This window comes from Petromyzon marinus, chromosome 8 (genome assembly GCF_048934315.1).
Source record: "Petromyzon marinus isolate PM22_M1 ecotype Great Lakes invasive population chromosome 8, UKy_Petmar_22M1.pri1.0, whole genome shotgun sequence".
NCBI lineage: Eukaryota > Metazoa > Chordata > Hyperoartia > Petromyzontiformes > Petromyzontidae > Petromyzon > Petromyzon marinus.
In genome coordinates, this window is record NC_133674.1 from 9813090 (window position 1) to 9833907 (window position 20818).

General features: G+C 52.8%; 1 protein-coding gene across 4 annotated transcripts in view; it reads right to left on the reverse strand.

Annotated features, from left to right (window-relative positions):
* Window positions 1–1170: 1170 nt before the first annotated feature.
* LOC116940217 (folliculin-interacting protein 2-like) overlaps window positions 1171–20818 on the reverse strand; it is a 61930-nt gene continuing 42282 nt past the window's right edge. Inside the window, exons 9-18 of one of the 4 annotated variants that reach the window (XR_004402517.2) lie at window positions 20315–20510; window positions 19396–19484; window positions 18797–18943; window positions 17335–17495; window positions 15386–16520; window positions 11001–11166; window positions 10471–10770; window positions 9784–9896; window positions 8296–8423; window positions 7830–7923 (exon numbers count right to left, since the gene is read on the reverse strand). Coding sequence is in view for 3 of the 4 variants with exons in the window: in XM_032949682.2 (XP_032805573.2) it covers window positions 7731–7923; window positions 8296–8423; window positions 10471–10770; window positions 11001–11166; window positions 15386–16520; window positions 17335–17495; window positions 18797–18943; window positions 19396–19484; window positions 20315–20510 (2515 nt within the window). In the remaining variant the exon portion in view is untranslated. Of the gene's footprint in view, window positions 7924–8226; window positions 8424–9783; window positions 9897–10470; window positions 10771–11000; window positions 11167–15385; window positions 16521–17334; window positions 17496–18796; window positions 18944–19395; window positions 19485–20314; window positions 20511–20818 lie in introns of those variants that run through there. The other 3 variants (XM_032949683.2, XM_032949682.2, XM_032949684.2) reach the window with 3 other exon arrangements.

Below are 20818 nucleotides of genomic sequence, written 5' to 3' on the forward strand. Positions count from 1 at the left end.
TTCCATTGAAGGGGGGAATCCCCAAGCCCCCCCCCCCCGCCCCACAGACCCGATCAAAATCCTCTTTCATTGAAACGAAAGAGAAAAAATAGCTGCAGTTTTCTCACAGCCATTCTCAGGGCCGACATGGACCAAATTCTCATGCGCACACACACAGAGAGAGAGACGGCGTAATTCAGCAACCTTGGGGTACACTGCTCCCCATCACCCGCACACGGAGGGAGGAGACAATGAGAGACATCAAAAAGGTGCCACACTTTCGTGCGGTGCCCTCTCATCGCAGCTCCATCTATGCACTGCTCAAAGTTTATGTTTGCCCGCAGTGATTTTGTTCTTGCCGTCACGGGGTTCACGGTGCAGTTTTGGGTCGCCAGCGTGCGCCAAGGGGGTGAGGTGGGGGTGTTGATTCTCACCCTTGATCTGACCAGGCCAAGGAGGCCGCTCTTATCAGGGCAGACTCTCTCCTCAAAGTCCATCGTCACCCCCCCGAAGATTTCCTCTCCAGTCACGTGGCCCCGCAAGGTCTGTGTGGTCTTCAGAATACGATATCTTATTTGATGCGGGATTGAGGGCCTTCCTCCGCTGCTGCTATGGCGGAAGGAGGGCTATTTCATGGTATTTTGCCAAGCTGGTCTGTGCGGGGTGAACAGACGGAGAGAGCACAGTACAACAACGGACTTTGCAGCACTGCCCTCTGCTGGCGATGTAGCCCTGCAGCAGCAGCGTACGGTATATCTATTCCACTTCTCGGCGGTGAGCGCCCCATGCACTCACTCGTCCAGACTCAAACCTGCTTAGCTTATGAAATTTGACGAGATCGGGTGATTTATCGGGTTGTTGGGCCATAGGCCCGACACACATGAGCTGATGTGCTTTAAAAACACAGGAGACCGCGTCCATCCGTTGGGCAAATGAGTCGTGCGTTAAAACCAAACCCTACCCCCCCCCCCCCAATCATTTGGCCGATCCGGGTGCATTGGGAACTGGGGCACGATGGCATGCACGGACATGGCAGGGATGGGGAAAATATTTACTCGGAATGCAAATATACCGCAAACGTAGCCCATGTCCAATACAAAAAAGACCGCAGACACAATTTCACAAAGGAGAGCGGTCTCAGTAGCGGGAATCGCAACTTCTTTGTTAAAGCAGGGAACACGTGCACAAAAGCCATGTAAACCGTTGTACTTTATTCCAAAAAAAACCCCACAGTATTAAAATAAAACAATTCACGGTACTCAACATCCGGTATTGCGGTTGCTAGAAAAGCGCTGCAAGCGAACCGCGCGAGTTCGGCCTCTCCTCCGCCGTGCAAGAGGCACCTCGCCCCGCAGGGCCCTCCCGACCCAACCCGGGCGCAGGCAGCGCTCTCGTGGCGCTGGCTGCGAGGTTTGGGAGCGGTTCTTGTGCCCCCCCCCTCCTCCCCGGGGAAGAGTTCCCCTGCCCTGCCCCTCCCCCATTGTAAGCTTGAAACTGCAATTATGTTAATAAATATTATAATGCACGTCGCACCCTTACCCACCTCGCATCTCCCACGTCTGCATTGTTACCGCATGAACTCTTACTCCCCGAAACCCCGACACCGTAGTACGACGCACATTTGCGCCCCCCCCCCTTACCAGGGGCGGAGCCGGTGGGGCGGGGTGACATTCTGAGTATAAGTGTACGACACTCGGTCTGGCGGACTGCGTGCAACTGCATTGTCAGAGTGTGTCGCCAACCGATGGCGTCTAGTTCAACAGCCTGACTCTCTAATCATTCTTGAAAATTTGTTGAATGTCACCCCGACCTGAAATCCTGGCTCCGCCCCTGCCCCTTACCATTTTTAAATAAGCTGTATTTTCCCCTCGCACAATGTTAATCGTAGCGACATGTCTGCCCGTTTGGGGGGGGGGGGGGGGGGGAGTTGGGATACTCTTCGCATGTAGACGCCAGAGCCTTGACAGATTTCACAAACCTCACGGCGAGTCGCTGCAAAACGCGACTTGAAAAAGAGTGGCTGCCCAACGCCTCTGGGTAATTACGAGCCTGGAATTGCGACAAAAAAAACCATTTGCCGTACAAACCGTTTAAATGGTAGGATTTCATAATAAAGCACCATGCTTTAGTTACAGACAGGTCAGTTGTAAATATAAAGAGTAATCATACAATAGTGTGCTTTCACAGCGAACTGCAGACAGAAAATGCGAAGGCTTTACAAGTTAATAAATTCACGCGGCATGTGGATTGCGCACATTATTTTAAAAACGACAGCACTTTGGGTCGGCTGATTGTTACGGACAGAAATCACTTCACAGAGATGACTATGGATGCACTTGGCACTAAAAGCACTCGCATGTAATGCATTTGCATCAATCTGTTACTTTTTACAATCTATATTTTTTATGAACGTAATTGTACCAACTGCGAAATTACTCTGTCCAACGACACTGCTCCAACTTAAGTGCAAATACTGCAAGTCGACTTAAGAGACGTCCAAAGCTGTTTTTATGGCTTCTAAAAATACACCCAACTGGACAACAGGAGGGAGAGTGGCTTATTAGAGTGCAATTTAGCACACAGAAATTATTAAATTAAAGCATAATTACCAGCAAATCCCAAAACACGAGCAACGCATTAGATAAGACTCGCTCGTGATTAAATTAAAATAACAGGCCCAGGGCATTTGGGAAAAACCGCAAACTTCAGCAGCACCTATTCAAGGTATTTTATATTGCAGACGTGAGGAAACGACTTCAAACGCCACAACTCTCGGTTGCCACCACACACATAGCTCGACTGGATAGGGCCCGAGGGCCGAACAATTGTTGAAACCCACGCGTTCATTTTTGCAAAGGGAGGGAGGGGCTATTTACGTCTTAAATTCAGGCACTGCAAAGAACGTTCTCCACTTGTTGCGTGTCCGTTTGGTGTTCTACATTCATGGACACAGCACAACGTGCACACAAGATGATCACCGCCACGGTTTAACGTTTACAGTGCCATTAGAGAGCATCCACCGAAGACGGTATCGGGCACGAGGCAGTGAAAAGGCGAACACGAGCCTCACCTGCCTTCCTTAGTCTTCCCAGTGCTAACGATCACCAACTTAGGTTCACAATAGGCACTCGTTTTTGACGGAGCTGATCCAGTGGCTCAGCAGCAGAGCGAGCGGCTCGCCATGGGAAGGTTGAGTTAAAGCCCTGGTTCGTAGCCGACTGGGTCCATCATCTCTCTGGGGTCGATAACACGAGTACCACTCTGCGAGTGCTTGTCCTATGTGCAGACTCGCCCCCGCCATAGGAATGTGGAATTTCCACCACTGGTTCAGGGCTGTAAACGGGGGGCGCCTCAATGCTCCAAATGAGGAGTACATCACTGCCTTTGACCTATGGGAGGTTTAGGCTACGGTCAGAATTTCATTCACAACTGGTGATGTGCATCCTGGCCAAGAGTTGCACCCAGGAGGCCATGATGCTAAACGCAGCGAGTGAACTGCTGAACCATCACTCCTCCTTCATGCACGCTGTTTGTGAAACTTTAGTTAATGCTGTACAATTGTGTCCATTACAATAAAAGGTAATATCAAGCATTTGTTCACTCAACTGATTTCTGACGGAGCATATAGAGCTGAAATATTGTACTTTCAGTATAAAAGGTAAAACATTTAATTGGGCTTTTGGTGACGAATGTTAGTGTTCAAATCAGCCATTGTCCTTCAAAACAACGAAGTAGTATCTGCATGCTTTGCTCCATGTAACACGACGTAAACCAGCGTGCAGTGGTAAAACTCGGGACCGCTTCCCCAGAAAGTGGCCTCCTGCCCCCCCCCTCCCCCGTTGAACCGTCGACCGCAACGGGACGGTCCTCCACCCTCGGAGGGAACCATGCAAGGTGGGTGGCCGAGCTGACGTCAGCGTCTGGGTTGGCTGTGGTGCCGCTACTGTGGCCTTTTGTAGGAGGCGACGGTGCCGGGCGGCGGGAGCTCGTCCAGGACCGTCCTGGAGGTCGTTTCCCCCCCCCCCCCCCCCCACAATCAAAGCCCTCCACACACGTCCCTGTGAGCTACTTTATAGATGGAAGTGACGGGGACATTTTTATTAAATATATATTAAACGTGGTCATTTTTAGGCTCAAGACCGAATTTCGAAATTGTGTAAAACCCCGAGCTTTGAAATCATTAGGCTTGCAGTTTAAGACACCCTGGAGAACAATGGCAACGTTGGTTCATAACATAGCAGCAAACAATGTAAACAAAACTAAGCCACGTAAACAAAAGGGAGAGCGATAACCCAACGGCTGGCAATGCACAGATAAACAACACTGCGATGACTGTCCCAGGCATCGAACGCTTCCTGGCAAATGCAATTCTCTACAGGTTGTTACCACAAACCGGCCTCACCAAACAGATGCGGCGGATATTGCTGCCACCAGAACCCTTGGCGATGCCCGTGTTCACGTATCAGATGGAGATGTTCGGGTGAACAAACCCATTGGATGGCTAACTCGCTTGCAACTGAAACTCTTGACAGGTCGCCCGTCAAAGGCAATGCAAAACGAGAAGAGGGCGAGGAGCTGTGGTACACGTTGACCACGTAAATGCTCATGAAATTAATCAGTCATGGCCATTTCTTTCCGAACCAATGGACGACCGTGCGTCACCAATGCCAAAATCGCGCACTGCGTTGTCACATCTGCACAAGCAACACGCGGCCCTTAAATTTAAAATCGAGTGAGGGGTGCAAGTGGCGCCCCGCAGGGAGCCCAACCAGGGCCACAGAGGGAAGGAAGCCTGGCTGGGCTCGCTCATCCACGACACCAGAGTAGGCTCATTTTCTAGTGGTCCTGAAAAACACGGGTGAAAAATACGAAAAAGGGTCGGGCAGCCAAATGTTGTTACCTTTGCGAAGGTTGTGCCCCTCAGTGTCCGGGCCAAGCGCTGTTAACCAAACGACACAAACACGCGCGCAAGCAAAAGGCGCGGTCGTCCACACTCACAGACGACGTCATGTTGCCGTCGCCGGCCGTGGAACACGTAAGGGGCTTTGCTGCAGCATAGGTTAATTCTGCATCAGCCGAGTGGCGCAAAACTCTAAGTACCACTTTTTTTTATTGCTGGAAGTTAGATCAAAAGACGAGCTTTGAAGAAACCATAGAAATGTTGTATTTCTCTTCTCAACTGGCTCATGATAGTCGAAGGATAAGAGGAGCAGAGCTTGTTATACGATCAGTTCCGAGAATTCTCGAGGCTATGAACCCAAGAACATTTAAATTGAGACTCCAGGAGCCACCACGTTTCCTTTGTGCCTCACAAACGAACGTAAGCCGCGAGACTTCCCCACCCGCAGAGCTGAGCGCGCACAACGGCAGCCGGCAAGGAGCGTTCAGATGTCGCCTTCTAAAGGGGAAGCCTCGAGAACACGGAGGGCCATTACACGAGGATGCAACCCGACAGCTCATTCTTGTCAATACGCGACATGGGTATACCGGTAACATGACGGGGGACTCTGTGAGAAAAACCAAAGAGCCTCAATGGAAATCCTCACGGGCAGCTCTACAAAAAATGTGGCAAGAGTCCACCGCTGGCCCGAGGCATAAAAACCTGCAATGATCGAAGGGCTGCGCAGAGGTGCAATTTGACACACGCACACACACACACGAGTGCGTGCGTGCATGCGGCATTGGAATGCGTTCCCTTGGCTGTGGCAAGTGAGCGAACGTCCAAAGTAAGAATTAATGTTTAATTATTTATCTTTTGGCAGGATGCAGTGTTTTGATGAAGAGTTGACAAGTTATTTCTTATTTAAGTATTTTCTTAAAAAGAAAACCCGTGGCGCCAACACACACGCACAAGAGCGTAAACCAAGGCTGTCGCTGTCAAGACAATGCACAAATAAAGCCCCCGCGACTGGGCCCAGTCACGCGCTGCTGCTACGGCTGCTGTTACAGCCGGGCGAGCGGTGTTTTAATTTCCACAGTAAATCCTACCAAACCCCAAGCGGTTTATTTGGGGAAGGAGGAGTGACGAGTTACTTGCAGAGGTATTGCCATTCACATTGGAGAACATTCCTCGCCTTTGTAGAGCATTATAATATAACCTCGGGTGGAGAATAAGGATTTAAAAAAAATATTCTTGACTTTGTTCGGCATTCCATGGTTTAGGAATAAGAGTTCTCCAGAGAATTTGAAAGACTCGTATGTTTTGTTTGGAGGGAGAGTTGTGAATTTGCAGAGAGAATCGTGCCGGGCCTGCAGAGAGAAATGTGGGTTTTTGGTTTCCCGTGCAAAGCAATCTCGTCTCGGTGGACTCTCACGCAGTTATAATTGAAGTACTACGCAAGCTTAAAAAGGTTGAATTGTGGAGTTTGTAGAAGACTCTTTTAAATTTCCGCATGCCTTTTGAACGTTGTGCACAACTATGGATGCAGTATTCGCTACGATGGTCTCGCCGAGGTTGGATGGAATAGTCTCTACCGCGAGCGACACACCCGTGATGATTGGGCATGAAACCCATAGCACAACTATGGATGCAGTATTCGCTACGATGGTCTCGCCGAGGTTGGATGGAATAGTCTCTACCGCGAGCGACACGCCCGTGATGATTGGGCATGAAACCCATAGCACAACTATGGATGCAGTATTCGCTACGATGGTCTCGCCGAGGTTGGATGGAATAGTCTCTACCGCGAGCGACACGCCCGTGATGATTGGGCATGAAACCCATAGCACAACTATGGATGCAGTATTCGCTACGATGGTCTCGCCGAGGTTGGATGGAATAGTCTCTACCGCGAGCGACACGCCCGTGATGATTGGGCATGAAACCCATAGCACAACTATGGATGCAGTATTCGCTACGATGGTCTCGCCGAGGTTGGATGGAATAGTCTCTACCGCGAGCGACACGCCCGTGGTGATTGGGCATGAAACCCATAGCACAACTATGGATGCAGTATTCGCTACGATGGTCTCGCCGAGGTTGGATGGAATAGTCTCTACCGCGAGCGACACGCCCGTGATGATTGGGCATGAAACCCATAGCACAACTATGGATGCAGTATTCGCTACGATGGTCTCGCCGAGGTTGGATGGAATAGTCTCTACCGCGAGCGACACGCCCGTGATGATTGGGCATGAAACCCATAGCACAACTATGGATGCAGTATTCGCTACGATGGTCTCGCCGAGGTTGGATGGAATAGTCTCTACCGCGAGCGACACGCCCGTGGTGATTGGGCATGAAACCCATAGCACAACTATGGATGCAGTATTCGCTACGATGGTCTCGCCGAGGTTGGATGGAATAGTCTCTACCGCGAGCGACACGCCCGTGATGATTGGGCATGAAACCCATAGCGGCAGCAGAGTCATGGGGGCGGAGGCAGAGGCCGAGGCGGGGGGGGGGAGTCGTTAACTGAACTGCTGAATGGAATGGGCTCCACACGGGAGCTGCAGGGTATTTCTACGCTTGGCAAAAACAGTTCCACCAAGCCCCTTCGTCAAAAAAAAAAAATCGAAGGGAGTGAGCGGAGCAACACGACAAAGGCCGAGAGCGGCCACGGGCGTCGTATCCTGGCAGAGCAGGGGGATGCGTGGGCGCGGGGTTTGACAGCGAGCGCCCACGTAGCGGGGCACTCACTTGCCAAGGGTTCTGATGAGAGGCCACCGCGCGCTGCAGTAAACAAACGGCGCTTCAACTCCTACGTACGAGTCACGGTGCAGTGTATGGTGGGGGAGGGGGGTTTACAGCATTAAGACATTTGTGAAGTTGCAAAGCGTCTCCGAACTACAAAAATGCATCGGGTCAGACAGCGGGTCTTCGCCCTGTGAAGGTTTCGCGGCATAAGTTTGGATGTTAAGTGGAAGCGTTGCTCAAGGCGGTGTTGCTCCAAAGAGACGGGAAGTGGCTTCATGTTGATCCTCACTGCTGAAGGGGGATGCCTCCTTGCAGCGACAAGGTGAACAAGCGAAACAATAGCATAGGCAGCTCATTAGATACTGCATTTGGAAACCTCAACCCTCGTGCTAATGCTCGGAGCTGTAATGCGTACTTTGGGTTTCATATCATCACGTTAACGCTTCTCTGTCCAAAGAGCGGTTTCTGCACGACACGATTACCCGTTCGAGGCAGCATGAACCATGTGGCGACAACCGAGATTAAGACTCGCCACACGGCACGAACACCCAGTCCAAGGGTACCATAAGTTAACGTTTTCGGAATGTAACGAGAATTCGTCAAAGCCTTAACCAGGAGGTGACCAATGCAGGCTGCGATCCGGACCGGAAGTGGCAAGCAGCCAGCAGCAGTCGCTGCACCTGGGACGCTGTAGTGCAAGCGAGCACGTGGCTGTGCAGCAGCGTTGCCCAGGAGTCACGTGACGAACGGAGGCTTGGGGAGGGCCGTCGCCACGGCTGCCAGCAGTCCCACGTCGCTCGAGTCGCCCCTGTGGTGGGGACACATGACGCTCAAGACAAAGATCCCACCCCCCCCCTGCGTTGCCTTAACAGACTGTTGGGGCATAGGTGCTGCTAGCGAGCACCTACGAAGGCTGGCACCGCACACGAGAGGGCGAGTGGCCCCGTACCACGCCCGGCGGCCTTTGTTTCCCTAGTGGCGATGTTTTACACACCACAGCAGGTACTCTTTGGAGGCAGTGTTGATCTCGGGGAGGCCCAGAACCGGTTAAAATAATCGTCACCGGTGTTGGCCGAACTCAGGAATCGAACTCGGGTCGCTGGGTTCGTAGTGCAGCACGCTAACCGCCACCACTACCCCTCCCCACAGACGCTCACCACCACGGTCACAACACCCACCGGACTTCTTTCACCTGGCACACTCACCACCACCACCACGGCCACCACCCACCTCTACCACTGAGGCATTGGATCAAAAGTGGAGATTAATATTTCCTGTGCGTACTTTAGTGAATTTATTGTGAGCATTCACTGCAACAGGCTGTGGTTGCACGTCTGTCTCTATGCTGGTCCACGATTCACAAAATTAGGTCTGGGTATTGAATAATCGGGCTCCAGTGTTACACTATGAAGTACCGGTGACTGCTGGCGGCCTTGATACTTTTAAAATGCCAGGATTCATCTACCTCGGACAGAGTCAGAGAATGTGGCCTTTTCATACGATTGCTGGTGTAAGCATTCAAATTTCACCAGGTGCCACAGTGCGGGGCGGGGGGAGGTGGAAATGGCAAAAGGAAAAGAGTTATCGTCATTTCATAATCCGGACATTGACAGCAGTGCTTTTTCGTTTGGTTTTTAACAGTTGTTGAGCACAGGGCCCAAAGGCCCAAAACGTTAAAAAGCCAGCAACAGATGGTGACGAGGGGGGGGGGGGGGGGGGAATTTCCAATGAAGTGTGGTGAGCGGGCACGTGGTTGAGTGAGATGGTGGGCGAGTGCGTTGTTATGACCTGCAGGGTGGTCGTTGAACAGTGTGGAGGAGGCAAAACAGTTCGTTAAGACAGTTCAAGCATGTGTGGAGGAATCAATGAGGTAAGCTCACGAGAAGGGTAACCACGGTATCAGCGACAGCAGAGTGATGAGGCGACTGCCCAGTGGCGAGCGAGTAATGGAGCAAACCAGCCAATGCCGGATCAATCCACCCGCCGCTGCTCTACTAAGAGTTCTATCCGATGCAGCGAGGTGGGAGGGGGCATCCGGATGCCCCACCCCGCAGATGCGATAGCGCGAGAGTAAACAACGCGCATCACGACGACCCGCTTCGGCCTCGACTCCTGCGGGGCTCCGAGCGTGCGGTGGATCACAGCCGGGGGGGGGGGGGCAGTCTTACCCGAGAGCGGCAGCGATGGCTTCCAGGCCGGGGGCGTCCGGGCTGGCGCAAAGGGCCAGGGCCTCACTCCGACGGCACAGCTCCCGCAGCCGGTCCTCCAGGTGCATCATGCACTGCGGGGGCGGACGAGCGCGCGGTGGGTTACCGTCATCCAGGAAAGCCTCAACGTCACGTATGGAATTAATAATAATGCAGAGTGGACGGCTTCTGGATGCCAATTGTCCCGAGCTCCCGGTGAAGTGAGCGCACAGCTCGATGCCAATACCTGGCACAGTGAGTGGAGCACACCTGGGTGGGCTTATTCACGAGTTGAAAATAAACCAGCAGCCATAAATGCCTCGTTTTTTCTATCCCTCCATGTCTATATTTTGTGACACATCCCATCAGCTACACGGACTTTCTCGGAGTGCATACTTTCAGCAGCATTGTGAGAATTGTCCAGCGTCTCTTCAGCAGCCAGTCTTGCTCGAACCGATGCTGGCGCCGCGAACGAATACTCACACCGACGCAACGCTGAATCTTTCCTGGGAAATGAATTGCATAGCTCCGTTTCGATCGACTGAAAACATAGAACGTGGCCTTGTCAACCAATCATTGGTACAATCGTTCCAATATCACAACTCTGCGATTCACCCGAGGGACAGCCCCAGCCTTACACAGCCCCAACACCCTGCACCAAGCGCTCACAAAGTCCGCGGAGAGCCGCATCTTCCACAGCTGCAGCGTGGAGTGGAGGATTTCGCGCACGAGGCCGGACGGCCGCACGTCGTCGCTCTCCACCAGGCGCCGCTCTTTCTGCACGCGTGGCAAAGACGTCGGCGACGGCAGCGGCCGCCCCTCCTGGCCGGCCACGGAGGGCGGCCCGGCCGTGGGGGCCTCGTCCTGCGGGGGGAAGAGGGGCTGCGCGGCGAGGAGCCGCACGGAGCGCTGGTCCAGGTCGGCGAGCAGGCACAGCGTCCGCTGTGGCGGCCGGTCTGGCGCGCAAGCCTACGGCGGGCGCGGAGAGACGCAGCGCGGAGCCACACGGCACCAGGTCGGGAAACTTCGCATCGCCACGGGTAGTTTAAACGTTGCTCGTGTGAACTTTCGTCGCAGGCCCGGCTCGGGCCGGTGGATCATCAGCTTGCCGGTAACCGCTGGGAAACATCTGCGAGGTCGGACACGCCCACCTCTAAAAAAGGTGTGGTTGTGACACCGTGCCACACGGAGAGGCTTACGGAGAGGGCTTGCTGCAGGCCACGGCGGATCTGCTCGACGGCCGCGTCGCGCGAGCAGCTCAGGCCCTGCAGCACGAACTCCGGCACGAAGCGCGAGCAGCAGCCGCCCAGCAGAGAGGGAGCCAGGCCCGGGCCGGCCCTGTGCCACACCTGCCGCATCTCACACCTTGCACAAAAGACAAAAGATTCCCCCGTATAGCTTTAGACTGTTGGGGCAAGTGCTGTTTGCGAGCACGGGTGGTGTGGTCAGCGCCACACACCCAGCCGCCTTCGTCTCCCCAGCGCTGATGTTTACACACTGCAACAGTTACTCATTCACGGCTGATTGGCCCTCGCTCGAGAGGCACAGGAACAATTTAGTTGTTCATTACCAATGTTGGCCGTGCTCGGGAATGACCCTCTGATCGCCTGGTTATTAGCGCAGTGTGCTCATAACTGTCCCACTGCTCCCCATAACGCATCTGACACACACAGGCACATGCGAATAAAATGCACGCACAGAAGGATGAAACACCTATGCAAACAGATGGATGAAAATAAAACAATAAACGAGGACACACGCCAATGCAAATAAATAGATGCAAGTCCAAGTAAAACACATGCAGACTCGTGCTCAAAACCAGATGCACAAACAGACGAGAATGCAACACACATCGCATGTACATACACCCACCCCCCCCTCTATTTAAACCACTATGCCTACCACACTCACATGGTCAAAATCATTTCTCTGCCTGAACTCTTGAAATAGACATTAGCCACCTAAAGCGAGCGCAATGTCCATTGTGCGAGTAACTGACTCGTTGACAGGGGGAGATAATGAATGCTGTATCCACAAGTGCTCGTAATGACAGCCATGTCGCACACACTGACAGGGTGGTTATTTACTTCGACGCGCAGTGCATCTGTTGCACGTGTGGTGCACGTTGTACTGCCGCTGCAGGCATCGCCCACACACCCGATTAGTATGGTAGGCTATGTACGCGGCGAAAGAAGTTCAACATACATACATACCGGCCATTGCTCACACGTTGGTCAACAATGCGGTGTTGTTCAACAATGGACAATAACTTGATGTGAAAAAAGGCCATACTGAACAAATACTTTTGGTGGCGTAGAAAATCCCAAAGCATTGCAATATAAGAAATCGTCATCACAATCTAGGTATTTGAATTTGTACTTTTCTTAATCCCCCCTCCCCCCCCAATACAAAAGTTATCACGCCGAGTTCTGCGGAGCGCTGGTGGCGTCCGCAAGGCCGTGCAGGATGTGGCCCACAGTACTGATGCAGACACCTGATATTTAGAGATGTTTAAACTTTTAAGAATACGTGACTGGTGCACTGTTGTCCACGATTATCGTTTGAGGGTTGACAGCGAGTCAGTGAATGGCTGGGGCACCACTGTCCCCCGACTGTCCTGCAGTGGTGTCCCCCGGCAAGTCCTCTCGCAAGACAACAACGTCTGCCGTTCAAAACTCTGCACGCATGACGTTGCTCTTCCCTCGATGGCAGCAGAGCAGCTCTTACGATACCTCCAGGCACCACCAATCCAGACGACGGTAGGCAACAGATGCGATGCCTGTTCTGCTCGGTAAAATGATTACCACCTTATGGAAGGACGGTGGGCCAAGTTGTCTGCAATTGAGTGGGAGCTGAGCGCGCCAATGCAGCTAGACGGATGGACGGCTTCAAGGTCAAGCGAGACGCATGCCAACAGAGGGATATGACCTAAATTTGCAACCGACAAATGGGGAAGTCGGGGCCATTACGATTCTACAAAATTTGCTTTCCATAAAGCCGTGTAAAACGAATGTCAATGTGCAGGCGGTTGCCGCTCTTCGCCATGACGCCGACGGTTTGATTCCTGGGTAGCGGGGGGGGGGGCAACTCGTTAGTTTCTCTGAACAATGGATCAAAGTGCCGCCGGTCTTTTAAATGACGCGCCGCGCAGACTGCGCGCAGCCTCCTTGCTGTGTCTGCAGGGTCAAGCTACAACGCGCTCATTAAAACAAAGCGCTTGCCGCAAATGAAGCACAAAACCTCTCTGGATCTCGTCAAGGAGCATAAACCATCACGCACAACATCCGGTCATCCTAACAGCAGCGGCTTTTGGCGAGCCAATAAAACAAAGACAGTCACTGCATCGTGCGTTTTCAGGTGCACTTCTGCGACCGTCTGAAATGCTCTCTTCCTTCTGATATTCGGAAGCCACTGGAGCTATGCACTTTTAAATCTGGACAGAAAATTAATAATTTTAAGGACTGCTTTGTGTTTTAGTTTGCTGTCCTTCCCCCACACCTCTTTATTAGCATTGTTGGCTACGTACGGTGCAAAATCAGTTTTTACACACACACACCCGTATGGCCCAACGGAACCACTCTGCCTTGCTCCTCCTCTCGGCGTCTTGAAAAGGAAATTGGAAGGTAACGTGTAATCTCCGGCACACTTTACTGATGCCATCAGCACATTTTGAAAAAAACTTTCCAAGAACCACAAGGGTGTTACAACTAGCCAGGGAAATTCACATCCCAATTAAGGTCTCGATTAGCTAAACCGCAATTAACATTTAATAACGCATCTCCCTTCATCAGCAACATTTCCATTTCCCTCGAAGGTGCGGTCTGTGGCATAGCACATCCGTCTTAACACGAGCAGTATGGATTAAAGAGCCGGAAGGCATTCAAGTCATTAAAATACAACCGAAGACTGCACTCAATTTGAGGAATACCAAATGTTTTGGGCAAAAATAACCCTTGCCTTCAAGCATCTGCTGCAGATATTTATGCTTTTAGCAAAAACTTCAATACAATACTTCATGTCTCTTCCCATGAACATTAATAACCAGCTTCAACTCATTAGTGTTAGAAGTTTGTGCTTTAACGTTGCATTTCCCCAACCTCGTGCTAGCGACTCGCTGCTCAAAAGTTTGCACGCGTTATAAAATCGGACTGATAATCGTTATCATCATCAATGTGTACGCAGTGCTGTTTAACAGTTGTGTTGTTTTCTATTATTCTGTTAGGGCACCTTAAATTTGACCAAGCCTTGAGTAGAATTTTAATTATAAGGATTTACTCCCTAGAAATGAAAAATGGAACCCTGGGGGTATTAACTGCAATGTGTGGCATGCAGGCCCCGAGTAGCTAATCCTGAACCTCGCATGTAAGGCTTATTCCTAAATACTGCACATACATCACACCTGTGGCCGGTTGGACAAAAAAAAACACAAATCAATAATATGGGCCTATCAACCTTTTCAAAAGGCCAAAACTCAGATGTATGTCTCGGCTTGGCCTAAGTCTACAATCAAAAACTGTGCAGTTTTCTAAAACGAAGCTCAAAATACCTGGTACCTAATGTTGGTACAAAAAAAAAATCCTGCCGCACGAACAAAGATTCCAATACCCAGCACAGGTGGCAACCCCTCGTGTGCGAAACGAGGAGGATAACATCGCTTCAGTTGTCTCGTACAACCGCCTGCTGGGCCGCACTATATACAAATTAAATGCAGAAGGTTCCATGTAGGCCCACTGCACCGCACAGACCAGATGCGTTTTAAGGCGGTGGGAGGTACTCACACTTTACCCCACCTCGCGCCCTGCCAATCAACTAGCAGTGTATAAACACGTAGAGGCTTTCGTGACCAATATTATTAATACTTTTTTTTACACAGCCAATTAGTAAGGATTGTCACGTAAACAAAATGTGCCAATTAGTGACTACTTCAGCACACCGGTGTGCCGGCTGGTGGTGGTGGGTTAATGTCACATTTATATATTTATGCGATCTAACCCAAGAAAACCTTTATTACGACTAGCTGTGGTGTACCCATTGATAGTGCTGGGTGGACAGATGTGGGCTGTGGGGGGGATTCAAGAAACGTTTCTATTGTTATAACTGCCGCGTTGGCAGACCAAACTGGTGACCTCTGGAATTAGTCCAGCGTGCCAGCCATTACACGAATGCGGCATCCCCAACGGGCTCAAAACGTAATGTCACACTTGACTCGCATGAAGAAAACCGTGGTGAATAAAAAGGACTTGTTAAATAATCGTTATTTAAAATTTTAGCGACATGTTCATTAGTACACCGATTTAGAGGCGAGGTTGTTGGGTTAAGTAAATATCACGATTGGCATGAGCGTACCAAGTACGCCCATCCACGAGGTAGCCAATAAACGGTAGTGCAGAAAATCTGGAGTGGACCTGTCAATTTTTTTAAATGTTATTATTCCCTGGCACGAGTGGGTTTTCTTCACGTCCTTTATTTCTGTATAAAAGCAAAATGCTGAAAAAGGAATTGTCAAACATCCGCACCAGGGCCCCGGCTAAAACAAAAAAACGTTTGAGTTCCGCCACCCCCTCCTCCCCCATGGACAGCTTACCGAGGCAGAGGGATTTCACAGTGGCTCACAGGGATGGCCCTGTGTAGTGGCGACGACTTGGTCTCTGCAGATGAATCACCAGCACGCTCGGTTACACTGCCGTGTCCACCGCCACCTGTCCTGGCTGCAACATCAACGCCGGTGTCCGCATGGCATGGTTGTCTCGCCAGGTGGTGGGTTAACGTGTCCGGAACGCGGCTCCTCGTGTCCGTCGCTGGCCCCGGTGTTTGTGAATCGTCCTGGGCTGCCAGTTGCCCACCCAGGTCTTCACCCTGATCGGCAGAGTCTTCCTGTCGCTTGAAACTGGAGACGAGTCCATGATCATTCGCATCGGACTCCGAGGAGGATTGCAGCTCGGGTCCGTGGGCGGCATCGGAAGGGCCAATCGTGTGACAATCGGACGTTAAAACTTCCTCGCGAAAGCTCACGTCTGCGCCCCCAATAACACCTTTCCTCTCGGGGCTGAGCTCCCCCACAGGAGACAAACGTTTTATTTTGGACATGCCTGGCACGCGGCTTTGCCGTGCTACAGCCGCCCTTCCGAGAGCTGCAACACTTTCCTTCATCGGTAGCAGCTGCACTTCCGGCTTCGCCGCACGCGGCGCGGGCGTCTCGCTGCCGATACGACCCTCTCCCGCTCGGTCTGCTCCGCCGCCCTTCGCGTTCACTTTGCACCGCAAGGAGAAGGCCGACGTAGCCAAGTAGGAAAGCAGGCCACCGGTGGTGGATGCGTGCGCTGGTTTATCCCCAGCCGTGCCGCGGAGCTGGATCCCGCTCCGCGTAGGCGTTGGGAGCTCGCTGGGCTGCGTCACGTCGCTCTGCTCCTGCTGTTTGCCTCTCTTCACCACGCTCACCACCACGTAGTCCGACATCTCCACCTCCCCACTCACGAGGGACGTGAAGATTCTGTAGCCCGCCCCTTCGGCCTCCGGCATCTCCACTGCGTCGGGATGCTCTGCGGGGCCCCGGGCCCGCTCGGGGCCCTGGGGCCCCTCAGTCTCCCGCTCCTGCAGCGGGGGGCAGCGGATGAAGTGGGTGAGCACGTGCAGGACGCGAGCGACGGCCGCGCGGTCCCGGCCCAGCACCACGGTGCGCGTGAGCCACGGCGTGTCGCCCACGCAGCCCTGCAGCGAGCCTGCGAACGCGCCGCACACAAAAAACACAAAAGATTCCCTCGCATAGCGTACACACTGTCGGGGCAAGCGCCGTTCACGAGCACCTGTGAACAGCGTGCCACGGAGCACGAGGGAGTGGTGTTACCAGAATCACTGCGGGCTGCCTTTGTCTCCCCCCCCCCCCTCCAACCCGTCATGGACTTCTGTTTACATACCACACCAGGTACTTATTTAAAAGCCTGGCGAGACCCAGAAACAGTTTGCCACTGATGTTAGCCATGAGCGGCAATCCAACTCCGGTGGCTAGGTTTGAAGCGCAGTGTTGCCATCAGCCACCAAGTGGCGGTGGAAATTACCGCAGCGCTTGTGCCAGGCTAGGTTGACCGAAGCCACCTGACGTCATCATGTCGATGCTTGCTGGCAGAACATAACGAGACAGACCCAGGTGCTATGGATTGACCGACTTGATATGACCGACAGGTGCACCACCACTGCTCCCCACTGGGCCAAAGCCAAGGCACGTACACACATGCGTGCTACGGTAGTAACCACTCCACGTATTCCCGTGTGCACACGCGCAGCGTGGGTTTCCCGGTGATAGCACGCGCTGTGTGTGTGTGCGCGTCTGTGTGTGCGTGTGTGTGGTGTGTACGTGTGTGTGTGTGTGTATGTGTGTGTGTGGTGTGTGTGGTGTGTGTGTGGTGTGTGTGTACGTGTGTGTGTGGTGTGTGTGTGTACGTGTGTACGTGTGTGTGTACGTGTGTACGTGTGTACGTGTGTGTGTGTACATGTGTGTGTGCGCGACCGCGTCGCCGTTGCTCCTCGAGCGCTCACACAGCTGGGCCTGGATAGGGTTCAGGTTGTGCGGTGGCACCGTGGCGGCAGACCAAGACAAGGCTTGGGCGGTGCGGGCAAGGGGGTGACCGCCGGGGGTCAGCGTGGCCACCCAACCCACGTGGTGAGTCAGCACGGCTGTCAGCAGGGCCTGAATAAACCTTCACACGCACCCGCACGCACGCACGAAGATCCCCTGTATAGCTTTCACAGACTTTTGTGGCAAGTGCTGTTAGCGGGCACCTATGAAAGCCGGCATGGCACACGAGGGGGTGGGTGGCCAGCACCACACCTGGCCGCTTTTGTCTTCCCAGTGGGGATGTTTACACACCAGGTACTCATTTGACTTGGGGGAGGCACAGGACCAGTTCAAGTAATCGTCACTGGTGTGGACCCTTGAGTAGGAATCGAACTCGGGTCGCCGGTTTCGTAGCGCAAAGCAATAACCACGATACTACTGCGCACGCACACACGCACACACACACACACACACGCACATTCGTCAAAAGACACTTGCTTGTGTAGCGAGTCCAACGGAGTCACAGACGTTAGCTTGGGAGCAACACTATTTATTACACCTTAACACGCAACACAGCACGATCTACACTCGGGTCTCGAATGCCCATCTAACCACGCTACGGCAGAACTAGACACGGTTCACTATCCCGGTCCGGACCACAAGCTGGGTCCCGGACCGCGTGGCTAGAGGTTTCTTCTCCCCGACGTGGATCTTCGTAACACCGGCACACGAAGAACCCCGAGACTCCTCACGGCGCCCTCCTTATATGCCCCCGGGCTGGGGCTGGCTCTGCCCTTAGCTCCGCCCTTAGCCCCGCCCACCCTCCAGGCCTCTCGAGCTCCTTCTCGAAAGGTTCCCGAGAGCGCCTTTAGACCACGTGACCGCCCCACGGCCCCCGTCCACCGCTGGGCCGCCCTCCAATATCGTCCAGTCACGTGACAGCAGGTCAACCAGCGTATCATGCCCCAAGGTAACCCTGGCTGGCTGACGCTCCCTCACCGGGAGCCCGCACCGCACACTGCTCGCGGTGCTTCCGCGCTAACCAGCGCTCACCCAAGCCCCGCTAGGGTTGGTACTGCATCCCGTAACCCGGGCTGACCGTAATGACAACACATTACCGGCCGTGGCTTCGCAAGCCCCGGCACCATACAGTGACAAGCAGTCACTACCACTTGCATCTTACAATTGAGCATTTACAGCAGCTTACAAGGGTCGTCGAAGCACATGACCGCATGAACCGGAATGCCTCCAGTGCAGCAGCACCATCCTCACTTGTCGTACTGGACTTCTATGCCACCGTGACTTTGATCGGCACCTTCACCTTTGCTCCCTCACCTTCCCCATGGTGAAACAAGGTCCATGACCAGTACAGCGTGGAACGGCCCTCATCCAGCAGTGCACCGACCCCCCAAAAAGGGGGCTGTACGTGTGCACTTGCCATACCTCTGTCTGCCGGAGACGCTGGCGAGAGCCGAGAGCTCCGACATGAATCTGTGGCACACGGCTTGGCGGTTGCTCCACTCCTGCGACAGCGTGAGCCACACTGGCTGCTGCAGGCGCGGCTGGGAGTACAGGTCCCGTACGCCCCTCCTGGCCGCGTGAATAACGACGCAAAACAAGCATGGAGCGTCGTCGCGGGAGGTTATATGAGAAAAATGAATTGGCCAACTTCAAATATCTGTCCCTCCACAAAAAAATATTTACAGATCGCAGCCATGAGGTGTTCTGGGAGTGCATAATTTAAGCAGCATTGGTTCTAAACAATTAAACTCTGGACTGGTTCTGACTTTTAAATGTAACATCAGTGGAGCAAGGCCCACTTGAACCAATGCTGGTTAATGGGATTATAGGCAAAGACCCTCTCGGTTGGATATGGATCCTTACTTGACACAAATAAATACAATACTGCATACAAAATAACCTACCGAGTCATTGGAGAATATTAGTTCCCCACGTTACGTCCCACACGCAATACCAGCTTGCCATGTGCACCAAGCAAAAACAATGTACACTTTTGTACAGGGGTGTGTCTGGGTGGGTACCGGAAGACAGCGAGGGCCTCCACCAGCATGCCGACGTAGGCCTGCAGCCTCCGCTCACAGTCTTCAATCCCTCGGCAGGCAATCATAGCCTAAGCAGGGCACAGCACACAGGTGACTTGAACATGGCGCAAACAGCCACTGGCCAGGCATGAACACAAGAACATCGTGTATAGGGGGTTAGTTGATACACACCGTTACAATTGGTTACCGGTTTGCTGCATGCATATAAATGTCGAGCATTTGAACCTTTTAACTGTGAAACGAAGGGAGTTTTCGTGCTGTAGTGGCGAGCACGATTTGCAAAATACGGACGTCGCTGGTTAGATTCCATCTCCCGGCGCGGCAGTTGAAACAACGATGCAAGTTTCTCAAATCCCTCTGCCTCGGTCCACTCAGTGGTGTGTCCACCGTTAGTTAGTTTCTCAGCAAGTTTCGTGCAGTGGGGTAAAGAGCGAGTATGCCCACCTCTTCCACATTATCTAAACCTTAAGGATGCAGTCTGTATGGCGTCAACTGCTCATTTTATCATTTATCTGCCTCACCTGGTATGCAGGTCGTCTGTTCGATCCGACCCTAATGCCTGTTGTATATTTGGAGTTGTTCTCCCCGTGGGTTGCGTGGATTTTTATCCAGGGTCCTTCAGTTTTTCCTTGCACATTGAAAAACATGCGCCGAGTATTTGGCTGCTATAAACTTCCACATAAGCCATTACACGTTGATCTATCATTTGTGGCCAGGTCGCATCTGAAAAAGAGCTACATAGCTCAGTGGGTCTTACCTGGTAGAATAAAAGTGGTAGTTATATTGGATCTGCGCAGTCATTGGTCGACTCAAGTTCCGCATTCAATGCAGCACCGACGCGGGGAAGATGTGTAGGGGGCGGTGGTTAGGAGCATGAAGGGCTAGGCGAAGGGCACACCTTCTCCACGGCCGCCTTCAGGCGTCGCATGCGTCCCTCGAGCAGCAGGAAGTGCGTGAAGAGAAAGTGCTGCAGGGCGGCCTCGTGGCCGACGGGCAGCGCCACCACCACGCCGAGCGCCAGCCTCATGCGGCGCAGGCTCGACGGGCTGGGCTGTCCCGCGTCCGACACCAGGCGGAAGTCGTCCTCCTCCACCCTGGCGCAGGCACGGCACAAGGGGACTGACGCACTTTATCGGTAAAAAAAATATAATCAAATGTCTAAACAAATAAAACTTACGTCAATGAACGCAACTTTGAACAATGCAATTACAGGGACATGGGAAGCATCAGCGGATTTGTTTTCTACACTTTAAACAAACCTACGGGTGTGGGAATTTTTTTGTTGTGACGGTACTTCAGGTGAGATACAGCATCATATCCCCAGCTCGTCTCTTAGTTGCCCGTTGGTATCTCCACATTCAACCTAGGGACTGGGGTAGCACTGCTTATCTCTTCGCACTGC